The sequence below is a fragment of the Sebastes umbrosus genome, chromosome 3 (genome assembly GCF_015220745.1).
Source record: "Sebastes umbrosus isolate fSebUmb1 chromosome 3, fSebUmb1.pri, whole genome shotgun sequence".
Classification (NCBI taxonomy): domain Eukaryota; kingdom Metazoa; phylum Chordata; class Actinopteri; order Perciformes; family Sebastidae; genus Sebastes; species Sebastes umbrosus.
This window is the reverse complement of record NC_051271.1, coordinates 27846096-27870064: the sequence shown is the minus strand read 5'-3', so window position 1 is coordinate 27870064 and position 23969 is coordinate 27846096. Positions and strand designations below refer to the sequence as shown.

The window sequence follows — 23969 nt, the reverse complement described above, 5'->3', positions numbered from 1 at the left end:
CTTGCGGCGGAGTCACCACTGGTAACTGGCCTCCTATTAACAGGCTGGAGATTGAGCGTGAGCTCTTTAATCTGGGCAAACTCTGATGACAGACTGCCAACTTTGAGAGCCAAAGTGTCCACTCTTGAGTTTTTTTGTTGGACCACATGAGACCGCCCTGCGTCTCTTAGATGTTGTTGGGTCTGCAGGCCCACTAGCAGAGGGCAGCCCAGTATCACCACCTATCTCCGCAATTCTAGCCATTGTCACAGACAATGGCATAAAGCTACAGAACATACAGGGGTTGTAAGAGACACCTGCCCTGAGGTGTTCAAACCCCAGACAGGCAGGGCACTGATCATGGCCATCCTCCGTGTGGAGGGGGGCCATACAGGAGTTACAGACATGCAAGCCCAACATGTCATCCACAATATTAGTACATAGCCAATACTATGCTGTCACTATTAACAGCTACTGTCGAACTTACCATGCCAGCCGGCAACCGTGAAAACACAGTGCCGCTGTTCCACACACAAGCTAGGCTGCTACCGAGGCGGAGCGTGCCTCTGAAAGCCTTTAAACAAAAGCTTTCATACGGCAGCAGCGCACTCAAGCACTGGCCGATTAACTTAACAAGGCTTTAAACAAAGCTATCATACGGCAGCAGCACACTCAAGCACTGCCTGACCAACTTAACAAGGCTTTAAACAAAATGTATCATATGGCAGCAGCGCACTCATGCACTGTCTGCTTAACTTAAAAAGGCTTTAAACAAAGCTATCATACGGCAGCAGCACACTCAGGCACTGGCCGATCAACTTAAAGCTTTAAACAAAAGTTATCATATGGCAGCAGCACACTCATGCACTGTCTGCTTAACTTAACAAGGATTTAAATAAAAGCTATCATACGGCAGCAGCACACTCAGGCACTGGCCGATTAACTATTAACATATGCGAGATGGAGATATTCAGTGCTAAAACACCATCCTCTGGCGGTCAGGAAGAATGAAATAGAATCAATCAGCCTAAAAAAACATAAAACAAGGTACTGCATCCATTCTATCTAATGCAAAGCCAACCTGAAACCTTTAAACCTTTTCTTCTAAACTTCAGAGTTTCTGTAGTTCTCTATAAATGTTAAGTTCTTTGCAGCAGCTCATTTGTGTAGGCCTATACCTCAATTTGTGTGACATAAATAACTTCACGCAGTCCGAAGTGTAATTCCTGTGTTACCTTCAGGCTCTAAATTAATATATACAGTATATATTTTTTTGTTTGATTATTGAAATATGTGTTTGTGTGTGTGTTTAGTCCCGGACTGTGGAAGGTGGTGACGAAGTTCTTCAGCAACCCACAGCAGAGCTTTTCTGCAGAGTTCGAGGTCAAAGAATATGGTGAGTCCTTCATTATCTGTACTTTTATTTAAATCTTATATAAACCTACAACATTCACTTATTTTTTACTGGATTGGACACAGAATAAACTTTTTTCAATTTTCCAGTGCTGCCCAGTTTTGAGGTTAAACTGATGCCTGTGAGCCCCGTTTTCTACGTGGACAGTGCCAACATCACCATCAACATCAAAGCTACGTAAGTGAAGGTTCTGTGGCTTTAAAGACCAGGTTCTATAGGCAGATTGATTGGAGGAGAACATAAAGAGTGTTGTTCTGAGGTTGTGTTGGGGCGCTTGCTATTTTAGTTTGTTAGCCATTTGTTGTTTGTTTGATTTTAATTGTCCTGTTTTGCTTCATTGTGGGCTTAAACATGTCTCCCTCTTGTGGATTTAGGTATCTGTTTGTTAAAGAGGTGGATGGGACGGCCCACGTGGTGTTTGGGGTTATGCAAGACGGTCAAAAGAGGAGCTTTCCAGGTTCTCTTCAGAGAGTACAGGTGAACACATTCTTACACTTTTGATGTATTTTTATATGTTTTTTGAAACTTATCTTTCAGAGGCTGTGGCAGGTTCAGTTTAGAGCTAGAAGGTACAGATATATGAAACTAGAAAACCTAAGGAATCCATTGGTACCAACCATGTGATGCTAACATGTTGGGGTATGAGGCTCAGTAATGCTCCAAAATTGGCATGGCTATTTTCAAAGGGGTCCCTTGACCTCTGACCTCAAGATATGTGAATGTAAATGGGTTCTATGGGTGCCCACGAGTCTCCCCTTTACAGACATGCCCACTTTATGATAATCACATGCAGTTTGGGGCAAAAACCAAACCCTTATTTTTGCCTATTCTAAAATGATGTGCTTGACTATTTCTCTATACTGGGGTCCCTAAACAGTCCTGGAATACATAAATTGGGTATCACTGTAAAGCTGAGACTCTTGTTGATCCAATGAGCCCAACTGTATTCATGTGTGATGATGTTTGTCCCCATAGTAGCCATTTCATTGTAGTGAGACCATTTTTTGAAACTTGACCTCACTGTATAAAATGACCTGTGGTGACCTCTAGGAAAATCACAGTCTCATGAAACTTTACAACCACAAAAGTGCAATTCTTGAAGAAATTTCAAAACGTCAAAAGTTTTTGTTACCAAATCACAGCATGGCTTTTTCTATGGTGTTCCTCAAGGTCTCTGTGTCTTAATGTGATATTTTGGAGGGATTATTTATGATTTTCATCAATTCTCGAGTGGTAAAAAATGGTTAAATTTAGCACTAAATCTGTGTAACAAATGGTATGGACAAACTTAATGGGAATGGCCATCATAATGTTCTAAGCCCTTGTAGACTTTCACAATTTTATTTTAATTAATTAATTGATGTTGATATCTGGTTTATTACTAGAACAACTTAACACACAGTGCTGAGCTGCATCTCAAATTAATCACCCAGCTTTCAGATGATGTACACCATTTCTATGTGACATCTACTGTTGACCTGCTATCTCCCCCTAAAGACCTCCTGTAGCCCGCTAAAACAGACAAAAACAGGTCTATTGTGGTTCTCAGAGGACAGCAGTAAAGTACCTGAACGACTAACTGTATCACTGTACCACTATACTGTATTTCAAGATGCATTATTATATTATGTCACATTAGGTCCAGAGAGGTAGTGGAGAGGTCACACTGAAGAAAGAGCACATCACACAGACCTTCCCAAACATCGACGACCTGGTGGGGAGTTCCATATTTGTATCTGTCAGTGTGATGACGGAGAGCGGTAAGAAAAAAGACTGTGTGTTTGGGCCTGTTCAGTATATTTGAAAAAAGAAAATAATGATATCAGGATACGTTTTTCTGGATTGTGAACAGATTAAAAAACAAACTCTTTTAAGTTTGTATGTGAATGTGTTTGTGTTTCTGCATCAACTCACAGGTAGTGAAATGGTGGAGGCAGAGTTGAGAAGTATCCAGATTGTCACATCACCTTACACCATCCACTTCAAGAAAACGCCCAAATATTTCAAACCAGGAATGTCCTTCGATGTTGCGGTAAGTACACTTGTTTACATTTACATAAACTGACAGCATATGTATGGTTTATGGCCTGGTACTTCCTGGCAACAAACAAAAAATGTTCTCAGACATAGAGGGGGATTATAAGAGGAAATTTATTTAAAAACAAACATTATGTTCGTACTACAATTTGTGGGGTGAATATATGAAATGTTATAGATGAAGAAATTAAGCAAAGTAAAAATATAAATCCATTCAAGATGTATAAAATGTTTTTGAGAGGTACAGGGATGAGGAAGGGGCCTTGTCTCACTGTATATGTTTACTGTTATTTTATTGGTTATTCTTATTATTTGTTACATGTTCAAAATAAATCAATCTAATAAAATGGCTATATTTCTAAATCCTTCACTGAAAACATCTCATTTCATAACTGAAATATAGTTACTCTTTGAAAACACAAATGGCAGTATGTCCTAAATATAAAAGTCACATAATGTTTATTACGATATAAAGGCAGACTTGTGAGATTCCAGAGAAAAAGAGAAATTCATCCATCAACAGTTTGGGTCGCCATAAACTACCTGAGTCATAAAACTTAGTGCACATCACTAAAACCAAATCTAATAACATGAGTTTGACCTTAATAAGGTGTGTTTTAATAAGGCAGTTGGATGTTTACTGATTGTTCAGCTGTTTGTGTCTTTGATGGCAGGTGGAAGTTGTGAATCCTGACGACACTCCGGCACAAGGTGTTAGAGTGGTGGTCGATCCAGGACAGGTGCAGGGCAGCACCGAAGCCAATGGCATAGCGAGGCTTACCATCAATACAGTGGCAGGGGAACCAACACTGACAATCACCGTAAGTCTCTGAAATCTTTTACCCTTTTTGCATTATAGCCCAAATGGCCACTTAAACCTCCATTAATCGTCCATCCATTATCTGTAACCGATTATCCTATTCGGGGTCGCTGGGGGGGGGGGGGGGGGGGGGGGGGGGGGTTGGGCTGGAGCCGATCCCAGCTGACATTGGGCAAAGGCGGGGTACACCCTGGAAAGGTCGCCAGACTATCACAGGGCTGACACATAGAGACAGGCAACCATTCACGCTCACATTCACACCTATGGCCAATTTAGAGTCAACAATTAAACTAACCTGCTTGTCTTTGGACTGTGGGAGGAAACCGGATTCAAACCTGCTTGCTGTGAGGCGACAGTGCTAACCACTGCACCACCCTTCAGCCCCTACATTAATCAACATTTTTGATATTCACTTGAAGAGGTGAAATCAGCAGAGCTATCACCCAGCTCCTTGTTTTGGTTCTGCTGCTCACACATTTACTGTACAGTATGTGAATGGTGAACTTCATCCTGTCAGTGTTATGACTTTTGGTCATTCTATTTAGCAATTTTATATTGCTAGGCAAAACTATGGCAGGCAAAGCCTCAATAAGTTAAGATAGGATCGACATGGGACTTTTCAAGTATTATTTATTAAACTGTGTGTGTATTCTTACCTGTGTGTGTCTTTAATTGCAGGCAAAGACCAATGATCCTCGTATTTCACCTGACAAGCAAGCATCAGCCAGCATGTCTGCTCTCCCATATACCACTAAAAGCAACAACTACATCCACATAGGTAACTTACATCTTGAAATTACACAAGATGATTAAAAACAAAGGTGGTGGCAGTGGCAAAGTATGCACCATGTGCTAAATCTTTTCTGTGTTCAGCACTCATCACAACATGTCATATTTGCAGGTGTGAATGCAGCTGAGCTGGACCTAGGACACAAACTGAAAATCAACCTCATCCTCAACAGGCAGGAAAATCACGAGAATGACGTCACATACCTGGTGAGAGGTGTTTTACACCTGTGCTTGTGTGCACATGTGTAACTCTTTTTGTTGCGTCCCACGACTCATGTGTGATAAGTGCTGATGTATAAATCTGTGTCCCTAGATCCTGAGCAGAGGTCAGCTGGTGAAAAGTGGCCGTTACAGGACAAGAGGTCAAGTACTGATTTCCCTGAGACTTCTCATTACCAAAGAAATGCTGCCATCGTTCCGCATCATAACCTACTACCATACAAATGACAATGAATTGGTATCAGACTCTGTTTGGATGGATGTCAAGGACTCCTGCATGGGCTCGGTGAGTCACACAACACTGATGTAACGAACAGGCAAACAAGACACCCATGCACAACCTGATAAAGTTATTTGTATACTTCTCTGATATGTTTTTATGTATGAAACAAATTCAAAACTGCACGTCTCATTCACTGATTCACATTTAGCTGAGGCTGGAATCATCGAGACCAGCTCCATCCTATGAGCCTCGAATGATGTTTGGTCTGAAGGTCACAGGAGATCCAGAGGCCACAGTGGGATTGGTGGCAGTTGACAAAGGCGTCTACGTCCTAAACAACAAGCACCGCCTCACCCAGAAAAAGGCAATTTCTTTATTTCATAATTATCTTTGAGAATATTTGAAAGGGCTTATATCAAAAAGCTATATATTAAAAACATTCACGCATGTTAACTTTCAATTTTGTTAGCTTTTGGCTTCAAATAATATCCGGTGTAAGTTTGTCCTGCAGCAAATACATTGCATGAGTAAATGTGTCTCATTCCTACCTGCTCAGGTGTGGGACATTGTCGAGAAGCACGACACAGGCTGCACACCAGGTGGAGGGAAGGACGGTATGGGTGTGTTCTACGATGCCGGGCTGTTGTTTGAGTCAGACACGGCTTCTGGTACTCCCTACAGACAAGGTGACGCTACTTTACCCTCCCCTTCTCTGAACATGCCTCTCTTTAGGCTCAATGAAATTTCTCTAATTAGGAGAAGTGGGCACATGTACCTTTATTCATCGCATAAAGTCAAATGCTTTTATATAAGTAAGGATCTAGTGGACAGTAGAAGAACTGCATCTTAAAGGGTCTTTTCACCCGGATGACATTATTCTTGCTCCCCTTTGTCGGTGTCTGGACATGCAGATAGTTTCAGAGACACTGTTTCTGAAATCACTCGTTGCTGTGTATTTTTTTTAATTCTTCAGTGCTGCGAGCACCACAAACAGAGAGCCAGAATCTCAAACAGATGTCTTACACTTTGGGCACATAAAACCAACACTATACCACTTGGGGTAAGTGAGATAATTTGGTTGAACCGACGCTTTGAGGCATTTCCATATTAACCTTAACACTGGTCACTGCCACATGAGCTGATCATGATCCCTCCTGTTTTATAGGGGTTTTAAAAGATTTTTTATTCTAATAAAGCATTTATACAATGTTTTAACATTTCAACAAATGAGGTGTGCAATTGTAGATCATATTTTCTCACACCCACACGCTGTCAATGTGTCCAACCAGATAAACCATCTCAGTCTGATTTTAAGAGTATCGCATCAACTAAACCACGCAAAACTCAAGTCTGGGTCCAACCTGTTAAAGATCTTGTCTGTGTTGCATTTACAGAATTGAAATGTCCGGCCCCCAGCAGGAGGAAAGTAGCCCCTACTGTAATGGATGTCACAACCAGCTTACGTAAGAACCACAGCTCTAAACTACCCAATAACCACATATTCAGTAACTCAGTTCAGGACTTTGGACTTTGACAATACTCATCTTTGCCATGTTATGTATTAGTTCTTTCCTCCATTTCCCATTTAGTTTTTTAGTTCATTTGTTTTTCCTTATTCAAATCCTTGTTGTTATCCTTATTCTTGTACTCCATATTTTCTCACCTCTGTCTCTCCTCTACAACCCTCTTTCTTTCCAGTGAGTCAATATAATGACCAACTGCAGCGTGACTGTTGTTCGGAAGGCATGAGGCCTACCCTCCTCTCATACAGCTGTGAGAGGCGCGCCGAGTACATCCTTGATGGCACAACCTGTGTCGCTGCCTTCGTACACTGCTGCAAGGATATGGAAACCCAGCGATCTGAGAAGGAGGATAGCCTCCTACTGGCTCGCAGTAAGAGACGGGGACAAGGGATGGGTAGTTACTATTCATGGTCATACTTACGAAACAATCAAAATTATAACCTTTTTAATGACTTTAGGTGAGGAGAATGACAACAGTTACATGGACAGCAATGAAATTGTTTCTCGCACCAAGTTCCCTGAAAGTTGGCTGTGGTTAGATGTCAATCTGCCTGCTTGCCCTCGACAAACACCTAACTGGTGAGTAAACTGAAATATACACAGAAAAAATACACTGATAACTTCACACCGACACCACTAGGATTCAAAGGTACCTCTCAAAGTGTTGACACTTTTCTTTGTTTCAGTGACACCACATCATTGACGAAAAATGTTCCTTTGCAAGACTCGATCACAACCTGGCAGTTCACTGGCATTAGTCTGTCAAAAACTCACGGTGAGGATTCAGTGACTAAAATCTGTCATGTGTTTTAGTTGTGCCTCTAACCTTAAACCTCTATCATCCCTTTACACCTTTTTCTCTCTCCCTTTCTCTGTTTCATCACTTCTTTTTTAATCCCTCTCATCTTAAAGGAATCTGTGTTGGCGCTCCGTTAGAAGTGATTGTCCGAAAGGAATTCTTTGTTGATCTCAGGCTGCCGTACTCTGCTGTCCGTGGAGAGCAGCTAGAAGTTAAGGCAATCCTCCACAACTACAGCCCCGACGATATCACCGTAAGTCTTGGTTGCCCTGCTCTGGTGTTTTATGCCAGAGACAATGAGGCCATGATATTTTTCTCAAAGAGTTTGCAAACAAAAGAGAAAATATTGGAGTGGGAGTAAATATTGGACTGACTTACAACGTGTGGCAAAAAAAGGGAATGAATTCTTTTCCATGGTGGTCGGCCTCAGAACTGGGAGAAACCTTACTGCAATATTTACAGTGTACCTTCAAGATCAAATTGATCCTATAGGAAACAATGTAAAGCATAACATTTCTTCAAATTAGGGAAGCATCTTTGATCAACTACACATACTTCAATATCTTTTTTCCATCTTTGTCCTGTTCTCAAGGTGCGTGTGGATCTGATTGTGAAGGAGCACGTGTGCAGCGCAGCTTCTAAGCGTGGGAAGTATCGTCAGGAGGTCAAAATTGGGCCCCAAACTACACGATCTGTACCCTTCATCATTATTCCCATGAAAGACGGACAATACAGCATTGAGGTCAAAGCAGCTGTTAAAGATTCGTCGCTCCATGACGGAATCATGAAGATGCTGCGGGTGGTGGTAAGAGAAACGGGAAACAAACAGCGATCTCCTGTGTTAAAGTCAGTATAGGGAAACAGACATCTTTTGAGGCGTAACTTTGATGCAAATGTATACTGTATCAGCTTTTCAACATAAACTGTAAATAAGAGAGACAGTTAACAATCAAGCCGTATTGTATTTCGTTACACACCAGCAGATAACGATTACTCAAAAATAGTTGTTGATATCTAACCTTTGTCCTAACTGTTGCTTTTCCAGCCTGAAGGTGTGCTGGTTAAATCTCCTCAGATTATAACTCTAGACCCCACTAAAAAAGGTGTAGGTGAGTTTACACATTAAACAGCTACGTCATATAGTAATTTGCTAATATTACATTTTTATCACTTGCTAATTGATCCCCTAACGTGCCCACTGTTTATCCCTTTAGATGGTAAACAAGAAGAAACTCTCAACAGTGGAATTCCTAGGAATGATTTGGTTCCAAACACACCTACGAGCACACAGATCTCTGTGACAGGTGAGATGTGATGATATATTCGGGCACATTATGCGATATAGTGCCAGTTACAATGAACTCTGCATTGGTGTAAATTGTTATTGGTCTTATTGGTAAATGAATGACCACCTCACTGGTTGTGGGGGACCTTTGCATGTTTATTTAGTTAATAATGTTTACTTTTTTTCTGTTTGTGTTTGTGCATGCAGGGAGAGAACAAGTTGCTTCACTGAAGAACGCCGTTAGTGGGAACTCTATGGGTACTCTGATCTTCCAGCCCTCAGGCCCCGGAGAGGCGAACATGTACCGCATGACCCTGCCTGTCATTGCAGCCACATATTTGGACAAAACCAACCAGTGGGAAGATGTGGGCTTTCAGAAACGTAACGAAGCCCTCCAACACATCAAGTTCGGTAGGCTCACAGATGTGTTTATTAACACACATACCAGAAATGTCATTGATGCCCCTCTGTGTGGAATTTTAAAGTTCCTGACGTGGCAGAAGTGGTATATAAAAAAAAAAAAAGAACAGCGTGGTAGACAGCAATGCCTGCGATGCTACCCCTTCCCCACAGATCCAGGCTAGGGACACTGACAATTAATGGTCTGAATGCAACACATAGTCTCATAGACTTCAGAAGTTTCCACCAGGATTGTCTTATACAAACAAAAACGTATGCCGCCAGAATCATTTGAAAAATGTTATAATCACAGGAAAAAAATGTAAGAGGACTCCTCAAACTGGTTTTGTGTTTTTGTTTGTGTCCAGGTTACCAGAACGAGCTTAACTTCCGAAAACGTGATGGGTCTTATGCTGTGTGGGCCAATCACCAAAGTAGCACCTGGTGAGGCATTCAAACATCTTTGAACTCATATAATGGTTTCCATATCCTCCTTTAACTTAACTTGACTATGATGACGGTATTGTGTATTTCATGTGCAAATAAATGCAACTAAACTTCTCCTCTTCTCTCCCGTCTAAGGCTGACAGCCTATGTTGCCAAGGTGTTTGCCATGGCCAGCAGTCTGGTGGACGTGCAAAGCAAAGACATCTGTGACGCTGTTAAGTTTCTGATTCTCAACGCGCAGCAACCTGAAGGCTTGTTTAGAGAACTTGGAACGGTGTTTATCGGACAGATGATTGTGTGTGCACTGATTTCATTAACATCAATACTTCATCTTAGTGCTTAAAAAATTGTGAGATGAAAACAATTACATATCATTGACTGTAATCTTTAATCTCTGTGTGTGCATGTATAGGGTGATGTGCGCGGCGGAGATTCAGATGCCTCCATGACGGCCTTCTGCCTCATTGCCATGCAGGAGTCACGCACACTATGTAATGCAATTGCTAATGTGAGTAACTCATCTGCATACAATGTTTTCTTTTTTTCCCCCCCTCACTGCTCATTAGTGATAGGCTAAATTGCAAAGTATCACTCTTAGCTAGGGCTGTCAATCGATTAAAATATTTAATTGTGATTAATCGCAGGATTGTCCATAGTTAATCGCGATTAATCACAAATTCATCGCACATTTTTTTATCTGTTTAAAATGTACCTTAAAGGGAGATTTGTCAAGTATTTAATACTTTTGTCAACATGGGAGTGGGAAAATATGATTCCTTTTTGCAAATGTATGTATATATTTATTATTGGAAAGCAATTAACAACACAAAACAATGACAGATATTGTCCAGAAACCCTCACAGGTACTGCATTTAGCATAAAAAATATGCTCAAATCATAACATGGCAAACTGCAGCCCAACAGGCAACAACAGCTGTCAGTGTGTCAGTGTGCTGACTCGACTATGACTTGCCCCAAACTGCATGTGATTATCATAAAGTGGGCATGTCTGTAAAGGGGAGACTCGTGGGTACCCAGAGAACCCATTTTTATTCACATATTTTGAGGTCAGAGGTCAAAAGACACCTTTGAAAATAGCCATGCCAGTTTTTCCTCGACAAAATTATTATTATATGTTATTTAGCCTCCTTTGCGATAAGCTTGTGTGACATGGTTGGATTCCTGAGGTTTTCTAGTTTCATTTGATGCCAGTATCTTCACTCTAGCTTTCAAACTGAGCCCTCTACAACCTACAAATCAGAAGTTGCATTAAACAAATTAGTGGCATTAAAACAAATTTGCGTGAACGCGTTATCGCGTTAACTTTGACAGCCCTCTTAACACAGTCCCATGCTGCTTCAGCAGGTGGACAGACCTGTTATGTCTAGTTACAGTTGCTAAACTAAAATTAGGAAATCGCTGTTCAAGGAGAGGGTTTAGTGAATGGTCAATTGTGCTAAAATGATTCTTTCCAAGCATTTGACACATTCAAATTCAAAACGACATTTGATGCCAACCCTTAGTCTTGTATTTGTATGGAAGCATTAAATCCACACCCCAATAGTAACTGTAACTGATGGCGGCTCAGTCTAGCTCACAAGACACAGAAGAAGGTAAGAGAGGGGACGATCCGGTCTATTGTCCCAGGATCAAATGTTTCCTGAACAGAATGGGATATTAAAAATAGATGGATCACTGTTATCTGGCTCTTCTCCCATTTCTCCTAACTTTCTATTCCTTCCGTCCAGAGTCTGCCAGGCAGTATCGACAAAGCAGTAGCCTATCTGGAAAGACGTCTGCCCAGCCTCACCAACCCATATGCTGTTACCATGACGTCATATGCCCTGGCCAATGAAAACAAACTGAACCGCGAGATCCTCTACAAGTTTGCCTCCCCAGGTATTTCTGTAACATTAAATATTCCAAGATGATGTCTTGGGGAATTGTTAGTAAACTGAGCTTGTTCCAGGTAGAGCATACAGTAGTGATAAAAAAATATATTTGTGTGTCTTCTTCAGCGTTGTCCCACTGGCCGATACCTAAGGGGCATGTTTATACACTGGAGGCCACAGCTTACGCTCTCCTCGCTCTGGTCAAGGCCAAGGTGAGCATGTGCCACATGTGTGCGTTTCACCAGGATGTCCTGCTACAGAAAACATACAACTGAGTCCTCATCCATGCTGCCTCACTAACAGGGTAGAGGGTTTGGAAACAAAGTCAATGAAGCAATGAAATGTTGCTTACAGTAGCTTTTACACTTTTTAAATAACCATATTTGGCAAACATTATTGACCCTTTACACTACTGCTACCACTTCACAGAGCACTTCATGATTATCTTGATAGGTATTTGAAGGCATTCTTTTCTGTCTCACTTGCAATGACTTAGTTATGACATAGTTATAAAAACAAGGTACTGATTTGAACATCCTGCAAGGCATAGTCACACAATAATAACACACATTTGACAAAAACAGATTATTTGTGATTGATTGCTTTTATCAGGCAAGTTTCAAGTAGCTGCTGTTTGATGGTGCCATAATAGGGGAAAAAAATGATTTAGAAACTCTATGGTAGGTTTTGGAAACTTACAGGTTACAATCTAAAATGTAACTGTACCAGAATCAGGAGTTCTCTCTATTTTCACTAAAGCTGTTTTATAAATGCAAATGCACAGTCAACCATGGACAATTTCAACCATTTACTTGCCTTCTGTTAATAAAGGCCTATGAAGACGCCAGACCTATTGTGAGATGGTTCAACCAACAGCCGAAGGTGGGCGGAGGCTATGGATCAACTCAGGTAACACAGACCCTTCTCTCCATCTTATGTTTACTTATAACCTGTTTACTGTATGTCTAAGTCTTGTTTTCTCCCCCTCACTTGTTTTCTCTCTAGGCTACCATAATAGTGTACCAGGCTATAGCAGAGTACTGGTCCAGCGCTAAAGAACCAGAGTATGATCTGAATGTGGACATCTTGTTGCCGGGCAGGTCAAGGCCTGACAAGTACAACTTCAACATCAACAACCACTACGCCACCAGAACATCTGAAGTGAGCGCACACACAAACAGACTCCCAGTGGTTCATTAACATCATCTGTCCTGTTGTTTTCTGTATGTTTCTACTGCTGATCCCTGACTGTGTGTGTGTGTGTGTGTTTGTGTGCGTATTTAAATTCCCACAGTTCAATGATACAAACCAGAACGTGAAAGTGACCGCCACGGGTTCAGGAGAAGCAACGGTGACAGTAAGTACAATATATTTTTATATTCTTCTATATATTTATCATCTGTTGATTACTGATGTGTGCTTTTTGAATCTCAGATACAACCAAATACATTTTTATACTAGACAGATGTCTATTAGTTTATCACATATTAAGATGCACTTTTGTCTATGTGACAGATGGTGTCGCTGTATTACGCTATGCCTAAAGAAAAGGAGAGTGACTCTCAGAAGTTTAACATGTCAGTGCAGCTCAGCACAGGTAATTTGGTGCCCTCCTCCTCTTCCTGTTTATTTGTCTTCATTTGTTGTCATTTTATCCGTTTGTTTCTGCCAAGTACCTTATGAGAAAAGACTCAACTAAATACTCAAATACTCAATTACTGCAGAGAAAATTGAGGAGGATGAGAAGATATACAAGCTGAGAATAGAGGTTCTTTTTCTGACTTCGTTCGGTGTTTCACTATGGGAATCGCCTCGGCGTGACCAACTAAGGAAGCTCCAATGACACAACGTCTGTCATTGACAGACAGGTCGACCTGTGTTAGGGCTACGCCCCCTCATATTAACACAGTCGTCCGCCCCTCACAAATCATTCTTGCTTTTCTCCCTCAGCTCATCTAAGCTAGCTTGGTTTTTCTGCTTAACAATTCACAGACGACCCGTCAAGGAACACGCCGCCGAACGCAGTTCCAGGCTTTAGTTTGGTTTTGCTGAGTAAGTACTTCGCAAGAAGTGTACTTTGTGGTGTTACACAGGATAATTAACCGAGCAGTGTCCGCGTTAAGGCGAGCTGTTTTCTCAGGCTAACCTGTATTTGTTTATCGGTATAGCCAGTGACTGTGTAACATTATTACCTTACGGCTAGCGCGTTAAGGCGAGCCTACTAGGTTCAGTTAGCATTAGCTTGTTAGCCGAGACGAGTACCCGGAGTTCAGCTAACGTGTCACGGCGAGCAGACTCATAACGGTATGTTGTTAGCTCGGGCTTTACCCCGTTTGCTAGCGCTACTAACCGACAAGCTAACGCGTTGCGGCACGCCTGATACGGCTAAATATATATACTTTCCACTCCTTTTCAAGTCGCCATGTCTTCGGCCGCTACCCCCGCCAAAGGGTCGGAACCGAAGGTTAAAGAGGCTGTATCCCGCCTGTGCCCCGCGTCATGCGGGGCGTCCATCTCGGGCAGGGACCCTTATCCTATTTGCATAGCTTGCATGGGCGATAAACACGCTCAAGCATCGCTGTCTAACCCCCAGTTATGTACCTACTGTGCGTCAATGCCAGAAAAGATCCTGGAAAGGAGGCTGAGAGTGGCAGTGGCCAATAGTCAGGCCCCGTGCCTGTCTGGAGCCATCTCAAAAGCCACAACCAGCACCCATCAGCCACGAGCCTCAGCCGGCTGGGCGGACTCGATGGACGCCGTTTGCCCGGACATGCCTCCACTTTTTGAGGAGCTCCTCGAGGTGGAGCTGGGCTGTGAGGACGCAGAGGGCGATGCCAACTCTGACCTCCTCGACATGGACGACATGGAGGATGAGGAGGATGACTCCTCATTTCCTCTTCAACAGTCCAGACCCCCCAGTGCATCTGATGCTGTTCCCACAGTGGACAGCAACTTATACGAGGTCTGCAAACGGGCCGCCACCAAATTGTGGATTCAATGGCCTGCAGCCCAGGACGCCACAGGGGCGGAGAGAGATCTATATGATGGTAAGTGCCCCCACCAGCCCAACCACCATTTAAACAACTCCTGCCAGCAGTGCCTGCCTGCATGAATGAAATGAGCAGGTACTGGTCCAGCCCATTTAAGAGTAAGCTTCCCACCAAAGGCTACTCAAAGCTGGAGATCCACGGAATGGGGGAACGCAGCACAATCAGTGTGCTCTCTTAATGCAATGACACTGCTATCTGCGTACCAGGCGGAAATCCTAGAGGAGATGGTGGACAGCTGGACTCATGGGCACCTAACCCTGCTCTCTGGGATGAGATTTGTGTGGTGAACGACCTCATCCTGCGCTCCTCACATGGCGTAGTGCAGGGCTGCGGTCATGTAATGGGACTTGCAGTCTCAGGTGAGAGGGCCCTGTGGCTGAATCTCTCAGGCCTGAGTGATGCTCAGAAGGCAGAGATTGTGGATGCGGCATACAACCCCACCAAAGGTGTTTTCGGTCCAGCTCTGGAGAAAATGAGAGAGACCAGCACCCTCAGAAAACAAGAGGGTGAAGCCTTTGACCTCTGCCTAACCCGACGACTCATCTCTCGCCCCCCTCAGGGACTAAGGGCTGGCTTTGCTGCCGCAGCCTCAGCAGTGAGGGAGACAGGGGTCGGACCACAGACCGCAGAAACAGGCAGCTGGTCAACAGACTAGCCAGCAGCCTCGGTCAGAAAAAGCTAAGCCATGGGGCAAACACTCTTTCGCTGCAGTTGCAGCAAGAAACCGCCATCCCACCCAGGGGACGGGAAGAAGAGGCGTGCGACCTAACACCCCTTGCTTCTCCCTCCCCCCCTCCCTCAAAGAAAAAAAAAGGGAATGGAGGTGGAACAGAGCCCCCAAGCTCAGGCTTCAGAGGCCCTGGTGTGTTCCAGTTTTCCAGAGGTCTTCCCTCAGTTTCTCTGCCCTCATGTTCAAGGGGAAGAGAACAGGGGGCAGGTAACACAGTGTCACCAAGCATTTGTACCCAGTTCAACACTGAAAGAAATAAAGTGTGCATTTTCACAGCCAGGCCAAGGGCCGAGGGTGAAATGCTCCCCCCGAAACAAAATAAAAACAAAACAATGTCATGGCCGCATAATCCCAGCAAGGGGAACTCACGCTCCTCCGAGGGGAGGCCGCACCCTCCAGGTGATGGAGGTGACGTCACCGCAGGGCGTGCACAGTCCACTCGCTGCGCGGACAGACCAGTGGCGCGCATGCGCAGTTCACCCACGGGTTCTGTCCGCTGTTACTCAGGGCTACAGACTACAGTTCGCTAGGAAACCACCCAGATTCAACGGAGTGTTAGTTTCAGTAGCCAGGGGGAATTCAGCACGAGTCTTAGAGGACGAGATAGCATCCCTGCTAAACAAACAGGCGATCAGAGCCGTCCCGAGTGAGGAAGCTCAGCAGGGTTTTTACTCCCGTTACTTCCTCATTCCCAAGAAGGGGGGCTCAGCCTTACGGCCCATTTTAGACCTCCGTGTGTTAAACAGACACCTACGAAAATACACTTTCAGGATGTTAACACACAAAGTGCTCTGTCGATCTATTCGTCCAGGAGATTGGTTTGTAACAATCGATCTCTCGGATGCGTATTTTCACATCGCACATCGGGCTGTCATTAGCACCGATGGTGTTCACAAAGTGTGTGGAGGCAGCTCTGTCTCCGTTACGGAACAGCGGCATCAGAATATTCTCGTACATAGACGACTACCAGATATGCTCCCACTCACGGGAGCGGGCAGTCAGGGATTCCGCTGCGGTGATAAATCACCTCAGGGATCTTGGGTTCAATATAAACTGGGCAAAGAGTCGAGTAGAACCCGCACAATGTACAGAATACTTGGGTCTCAACATAAACTCCCTCTCCTATCGGGTCACGCTGTCGGAGGGGAGAGTAGCGTCCTTCACTCAGTGTCTCTCCCGGTTCCGGGTGGGGACAGCCGTGATGTTCAGACTCTGCCTACGCCTACTCGGCCTCATGGCGATAGTGATTTCTGTCATACACTTGGGGCTTCTGTGGATGAGGGTTGCGGCGCTGCGCCTCTGCTCACGCCATCACCTCAGCCGCAGAGTGAAAATAACACCAGCTTGTGTGCTGGCGCTCCGCCCGTGGGAGGACCGGACGGCTCTCGCATCAGGTGTCCTGCTAGGGGCGGTGTCATCTAGACTCGAGTAACCATTACAACGGACGCGTCCCTGTCAGGTTGGGAGCAACCATGTTGGGCAGAGCAGTGAATGGCACCTGGGACCTGAGACTGGCTCAGGCTCACATAAATCTCTTGGAGCTTTGGGCATTGTTTTTTGCATTAAAGCATTTTCTGCATTTCTACAAGGTCTCCACGTCTTGGTGAAAACAGACAACACCACGGTGGTAGCATACATCAACCACCAGGGCGGGACTCGCTCACTGCAGTTACACAAGTTAGCTCGGAAGATAATCATGTGGAGCAGCTCGAGGCTAATGTCCCTCCGAGCGACACATGTGCCGGGCGTTTTGAACAGGGGTGCAGATCTCCTGTCCCGGGGAAACCCCCTGTACGGAGAGTGGACTCTCCATTTGCAGGTGGTGGAGCAGGTTTGAGAGAAATACGGCCGGGCAGCCGTAGATCTCTTCGCCTCGCAGGAAAACGCTCACTGTCGACTGTTTTTCTCCCTGTCAGACGTAAATACACCTCTGGGGATGGATGCTCTGGCCTACTCATGGCCAAACGTGCTGCTCCATGCATTCCCCCCCTCTCCGCCTGATCTCCCCCACTCTAGCCAGGGTGAGAGAGCAGGGCTTGTCGCTAATCCTGATAGCACCGCGGTGGTCATCCAAGCACCTCGTGAAAGGTGGAACCTGAACGCGGCCGGCCTGCCGGCACAGGTCATTGACACCGTTCAGAGTGCAAGGGCCTCCTCCACTCGCTCTCTTTACAGTGGTAAGTGGCGGGTTTTTGAGGAGTGGTGCGACTCAAGGCACACTATTCCTTTTCAGTGTTCGGTGGTTGACCTGCTATGTTTCATGCAGGAATTGGTAAATAAGAGTAAGGCCTTTAAAGTGAAATTAAAGTGTATTTAGCGCCCATCTCAGCCTGTCATATAGGCTTTGGAGAGAAGCCTCTGGTGCAACATCCTTTAGTTTGTCGCTTCATGAAAGGTGCACGCCGCAAGCTTCCCGTTTCCGGGCCCCTGGTTCCTCTGTGGGATCTGTGGGTCGTGTTGGACGTCCTCTCTCATCAGCCATTTGAGCCTATAGAGGTGGTGGGGATGAAGTTTATTTCACTTAAAACAGTATTGCTCTTAGCCTTAACCACAGCAAAGCGTGTGAGTGATTTACAGGCTTTATCCATCCACCCTTCCTGCATACAGTTTGCCTCAGGGCTCACCAAAGTCTGCCTGCGGCCCAATCCAGCTTTTGTGCCTAAGGTGGTGGAGTCAGCCTACAGATGTCCCACAGTGGAGCTTTTGGCTTTTCACCCACCTCCATTCTCCTCAGTGAAGGAGCAGAGGCTTAACACATTATGCCCAGTGCGGGCTCTGCATGTCAATGTGAGTAGATCAGCAGGTTTCAGGAAAGGGGATCAGCTGTTTGTGTCCTGGGCCACTCCCCACAAGGGCAAGCCAGTGTCCAGCCAGAGGCTATCCCACTGGATTGTGGAGGCCATATCTTATGGCTGTAGAGGTCTGCAACCTCCACAGGGGTTAAAGGCTCATTCCACTAGGAGCATGGCCACTCCATGGGCCCTGTTCAAGGGAGTTTCAGTGCAGGACATTTGTGCTGCGGCGAGCTGGGCTACGCCTCACACTTTTTGAAGGTTCTACAGGCTGGATGTCTCGGGGCCATCCTTGGCACGGGCTGTGCTAGAGGCAAACACGCCAGGGTCTGTGTGATGTTCACTGTCTGGCTTATTGTTTATGGCTTCGGGACACATATGCAATACGAGAGTGGTCTATATCTCCCATAGTGAAACACAGAACGAAGTTAAAAGAACTTAAGGTTACTTAACGTAACCCCGGTTCTTTGATAACAGAGTGAGGTGTTTCACCATCACGTCCCTCCATGCATAGACACGGAAAGAAACCGGTCTAGAATGATTTGTGAGGGGCGGTCGACTGTCTTAATATGAGGGGGAGTAGCCCTAACACAGGTCGACCTGTCTGTCAATGACAGACGTTGTGTCATTGGAGTTCCTTAGTTGGTCACGCCGAGGCGATTCCCATAGTGAAACACCTCACTCTGTTATCAAAGAACCGGGGTAACGTTAAGTAACCTTAAGTTTTTCCTTATTCAAATCCTTATTGTTATCTTATTCTTGTACTCCATATCTTCTCACCTCTGTCTCTCCTCTACAACCCTCTTTCTTTCCAGTGAGTCAATACACCTTTATACCTTTTTCTCTCTCCCTTTCTCTGTTTCATCACTTCTTTTTGAATCCCTCTCATCTTAAAGGAATCTGTGTTGGCGCTCCGTTAGAAGTGATTGTCCGAAAGGAGTTCTTCGTTGATCTCAGGCTGCCGTACTCTGCTGTACGTGGAGAGCAGCTAGAAGTTAAGGCAATCCTCCACAACTACAGCCCCGATGATGTCACCGTAAGTCTGGGTTGCCCTGCTCTGGTGTTTTATGCCAGAGACAATGAGGCCACGATATTTTTTCTCAAAGAGTTTGCAAACAAAAGAGCAAAAGCAACAGTAAATATTGGACTGACTTACAACGTGTGGCAAAAAAAGGGAATGAATCCTTTTCCATGGTGGTCGGTCTCAGAACTGGGGGGAACCTTACTGCAATATTTACAGTGTACCTTCAAGATCAAATTGATCCTATAGGAAACAATGTAAAGCATGAAATTTCTTTAAATTAGGAAAGCATCTTTGATCAACTACACATACTTCAATATCTTTTTTCAATCTTTGTCCTGTTCTCAAGGTGCGTGTGGATCTGATTGAGAAGGAGCACGTGTGCAGCGCAGCTTCTAAGCGTGGGAAGTATCGTCAGGAGGTCAAACTTGGGCCCCAAACTACACGATCTGTACCCTTCATCATTATTCCCATGAAAGACGGACAATACAGCATTGAGGTCAAAGCAGCTGTTAAAGATTCGTCGCTCCATGACGGAATCATGAAGATGCTGCGGGTGGTGGTAAGAGAAACGGGAAACGAACAGCGATCTCCTGTGTTAAAGTCAGTATAGGGAAACAGACATCTTTCGGGGCGTAACTTTAATGCAAATGTAAACTGTATCAACTTTTCAACATAAACTGTAAATAAGAAAGATAGTTAACAAGCAAGCCGTATTGTATTTCGTTACACACCAGCAGATAACGATTACTCAAAAATAGTTGTTGATTTCTAACATTTGTCCTAACTGTTGCTTTTCCAGCCTGAAGGTGTGCTGGTTAAATCTCCTCAGATTATAACTCTAGACCCCACTAAAAAGGGTGTAGGTGAGTTTACACATTAAACAGCTACATCATATAGTAATTTGCTAATATTAAATTTGTATCACTTGCTAATTGATCCCCCAACGTACCCACTGTTTATCCTTTTAGATGGTAAACAAGAAGAAACTCTCAACAGTGGAATTCCTAGAAAAGATTTGGTTCCAAACACACCTACGAGCACACAGATCTCTGTGACAGGTGAGATGTGATGATATATTCGGGCACATTATGCGATATAGTGCCAGTTACAATGAACTCTGCATTGGTGTAAATTGTTATTGGTCTTATTGGTAAATGAATGACCACCTCACTGGTTTTGGGGGACCTTCGCATGTTTATTTAGTTAATAATGTTTAGTTTTTTTCTATTTGTGTTTGTGCATGCAGGGAGAGAACAAGTTGCTTCACTGAAGAACGCCGTTAGTGGGACCTCTATGGGTACTCTGATCTTCCAGCCCTCAGGCTGCGGAGAGGCGAACATGATCCACATGACACTGCCTGTCATTGCAGCCACATATTTGGACAAAACCAACCAGTGGGAAGCTGTGGGCTTTCAGAAACGTAACGAAGCCCTCCAACACATCAAGTTCGGTAGGCTCACAGATGTGTTTATTAGCACACATACCAGAAATGTCATTGATGCCCCTCTGTGTGGGATTTTAAAGTTCCTGACGTGGCAGAAGTGGTATATAAAAAAAACAGCATGGTAGACAGAAGTGCATGCAATGCTACCCCACTCCTAAAACTGGTTTTGTGTTTTTGTTTGTGTCCAGGCTACCAGAGCGAGCTTGCCTACCGAAAAAGTGATGGGTCTTATGCTGCGTATACCACTCACCAAAGTAGCACCTGGTGAGGCATTCAAACATCTTTGAACTCATAGTGGTTTCCACATCCTCCTTTGACTTAACTTGACTGTGATGACAATATTGTGTATATTATGTGCAAATAAATGAAACTAAACTTCTCCTCCCCTCTCCTGTCTAAGGCTGACAGCCTATGTTGCCAAGGTGTTTGCCATGGCCAGCAGTCTGGTGGCAGTGCAAAGCAAAGACATCTGTGACGCTGTTAAGTTTCTGATTCTCAACGCGCAGCAACCTGACGGCTTGTTTAGAGAAGTTGGAACGGTGTCCCACGGAGAGATGATTGTGCGTGCACTGATTTCATTTACATCAATACTTCATCTTAGTGCTACAAAAAAAGCAAAATGAAAACAATTACAAATCATTGACTATAATCTATAATCTCTGTGTGTGCATGTGTAGGGTGATGTGCGCGGCAGAGATTCAGATGCCTCCATGACGGCCTTCTGCCTCATTGCCATGCAGGAGTCACGTACACTATGTAATGCAACTGTTAATGTGAGTAACTCATCTGCATACAATGTTTTCTTTTTTTTCCCCCTCACTGCATTTTTTTCGTCATTTACTGACTCCACACTATTGATGGGCGAAATAGCAAAATATCACTCTTAGCTAGGGCTGTCAATCGATTAAAATATTTAATTGTGATTAATCACAAATTCATTGCACATTTTTTTATCTGTTCAAAATGCACCTTAAAGGGAGATTTGTCAAGTATTTAATACTCTTATCAACATGGGAGTGGGAAAATATGCTTGCTTTATGCAAATGTATGTATATATTTATTATTGGAAATCAATTAACAACACAAAACAATGACAAATATTGTCCAGAAACCCTCACATAACATGGGAAACTCAAGCCCAACAGGCAACAACAGCTGTCAGTGTGTCAGTGTGCTGACTTGAATATGACCCTCACCAAACTGCATGTGATTATCATAAAGTGGGCATGTCTGTAAAGGGGAGACTCGTGGGTACCCATAGAACCTATTTTGATTCACATATCTTGAGGTCAGAGGTCAAAAGACCACTTTGAAAATAGCCATGCCAGTTTTTCCTCAACAAAATTATTATTATATGTTATTTAGCCTCCTTCGCGATAAGCTAGTGTGACATGGTTGGATTCCTGAGGTTTTCTAGTTTCATTTGATGCCAGTATCTTCAATCTAGCTTTTACATTGAGCCCGCTACAACCTACAAATCAGAAGTTGCATTAAACAAATTAGTGGCGTTAAAACAAATTTGCTTGAACGCGTTATCGTTTCAAATATTTTTATTTAGAAGCATGTGCATGTCAGTGATACAAACTTTTGTGGGGTGTTTATCATGCCGCATTTTTTATATATATCCACAAAAACAGACAAAACTAGAAACCAAGGGCAAACAAAATGGAGACAAGCAAATACAAAAAACATACGTAATGAAAGGAAAACAAAACAAAACATAACAAAACAAAACAAAATAACCCCCAAAAAACACAGACAACACCCTAAGGCACCCATCCCTGAGCAGTGCTACCTCGAGTACTAAAGACTATGTGTCTATTGCGTCTTAATTGTCTGTCCCTTCTATAGAGGAGATCATCGGTCTCCAAATCTTTTCAAATACCTCCAGTCTGTCATCAAGGGTGTATCGGATTCTTTCTAGGTGGAGGGTATCAGCCAGTGTTGTTATCCAGGATTTAAATGTTGGCACCTCTTTCCCTTTCCAGAACAAGAGAATCAGTTTCTTTGCACAAAGGCGACCATAGGACAGGAGATGATATTGTGTGTTCTGTAGGATTTTAGACCTTTCGGAAGCTCCTTGTATAACCAAAAGTGGATCTGGTTTTAATTGAACTTTAAAAATCTTAGAAAAGAATGAAAATATTGCAACCCAAAAGTCCTGTATTTTAGGGCATAGTGCATAGCTATGAAGTAAATCTGCATCTGCTTGGGCACATTTCTCACATATTGGAGACGTTTCTGGAAAGATTTTATGTAGCTTTACTTTAGAGTAATGTAACCTGTGCAGAATATTAAACTGTATCAGACAGTGTCTGGCATTCAATGAACAGATGTGAACATACTTCAAAATCTTGTCCCAAATGTTCTCCGCTATTTCTATCCCGAGGTCTTTTTCCCAGCCCTTTTGTATACAGCTCATATCTACTTGTTGAAGGTCTTGCAATGTATTGTATATAAATGAAACTGGATGTTTATCTACTATACAGTCTCTCAGACACTGGTCTAGTTTATCAGGTGTTGCACCCTCAAAATTGTGAAGATGAGTTTTCACAAAGTGTCTAATCTGAAGATATCTAAAAAAATCTGTTTTTGACAGCCCATACCTCTCCCGAAGCTGCTGAAAGGAAGCAAACATACCCCGAATGTACAAGTCCCCTACATCACTCAGTCCTGATTCTTTCCATTGATCAAAGGCTCCATCTAGGGTTGAAGGATCTAAAGACGGGTTTGCCGATATCGGAAGTGTAAAGGATAGAGCTCTAAGTTTAAAATGTTTGGTTATTTGTTTCCAAATTTGAGTAGTACTATGAATAATCGGGTTGTAATTATAACATGTTTTTTTGAGACGAATGGGAGACATTACAATAGCACCAAGTGAGCTGGGTAGACTGTCCTCTCGCTCCATATCCAGCCAGCTGTCAAGAACAATCGTCTCATCCAGCCAATAGGAAACACATCGAATGTTTGCTGCCCAGTAATATAGCCTGAAATCTGGTAGAGCCAGCCCCCCATCCCCCTTACGCTTGCACAGGTGGTCTTTCCTAATTCTATGGGATTTATAATTCCAGATAAATGGTGGAATTATAGAGTCAAGTTTTTT

At 43.7% G+C, this 23969-nt stretch overlaps 1 protein-coding gene across 2 annotated transcripts in view; it reads left to right on the top strand.

Annotated features, from left to right (window-relative positions):
* Positions 1–23969, top strand: part of LOC119484801 (complement C3-like) — an 88061-nt gene that overhangs the window by 53450 nt on the left and 10642 nt on the right. For both annotated transcript variants that reach the window (XM_037763896.1, XM_037763897.1), the window contains 16 exons: positions 5152–5246; positions 5353–5544; positions 5690–5845; positions 6038–6167; positions 6876–6944; positions 7180–7374; positions 7463–7583; positions 7691–7779; positions 7917–8056; positions 8396–8608; positions 8849–8912; positions 9018–9107; positions 9296–9499; positions 9856–9931; positions 21267–21426; positions 21544–21639. In XM_037763896.1, the coding sequence (XP_037619824.1) occupies positions 5152–5246; positions 5353–5544; positions 5690–5845; positions 6038–6167; positions 6876–6944; positions 7180–7374; positions 7463–7583; positions 7691–7779; positions 7917–8056; positions 8396–8608; positions 8849–8912; positions 9018–9107; positions 9296–9499; positions 9856–9931; positions 21267–21426; positions 21544–21639 (2090 nt within the window). The remainder of the gene's footprint in view (positions 1–5151; positions 5247–5352; positions 5545–5689; positions 5846–6037; positions 6168–6875; positions 6945–7179; positions 7375–7462; positions 7584–7690; positions 7780–7916; positions 8057–8395; positions 8609–8848; positions 8913–9017; positions 9108–9295; positions 9500–9855; positions 9932–21266; positions 21427–21543; positions 21640–23969) is intronic.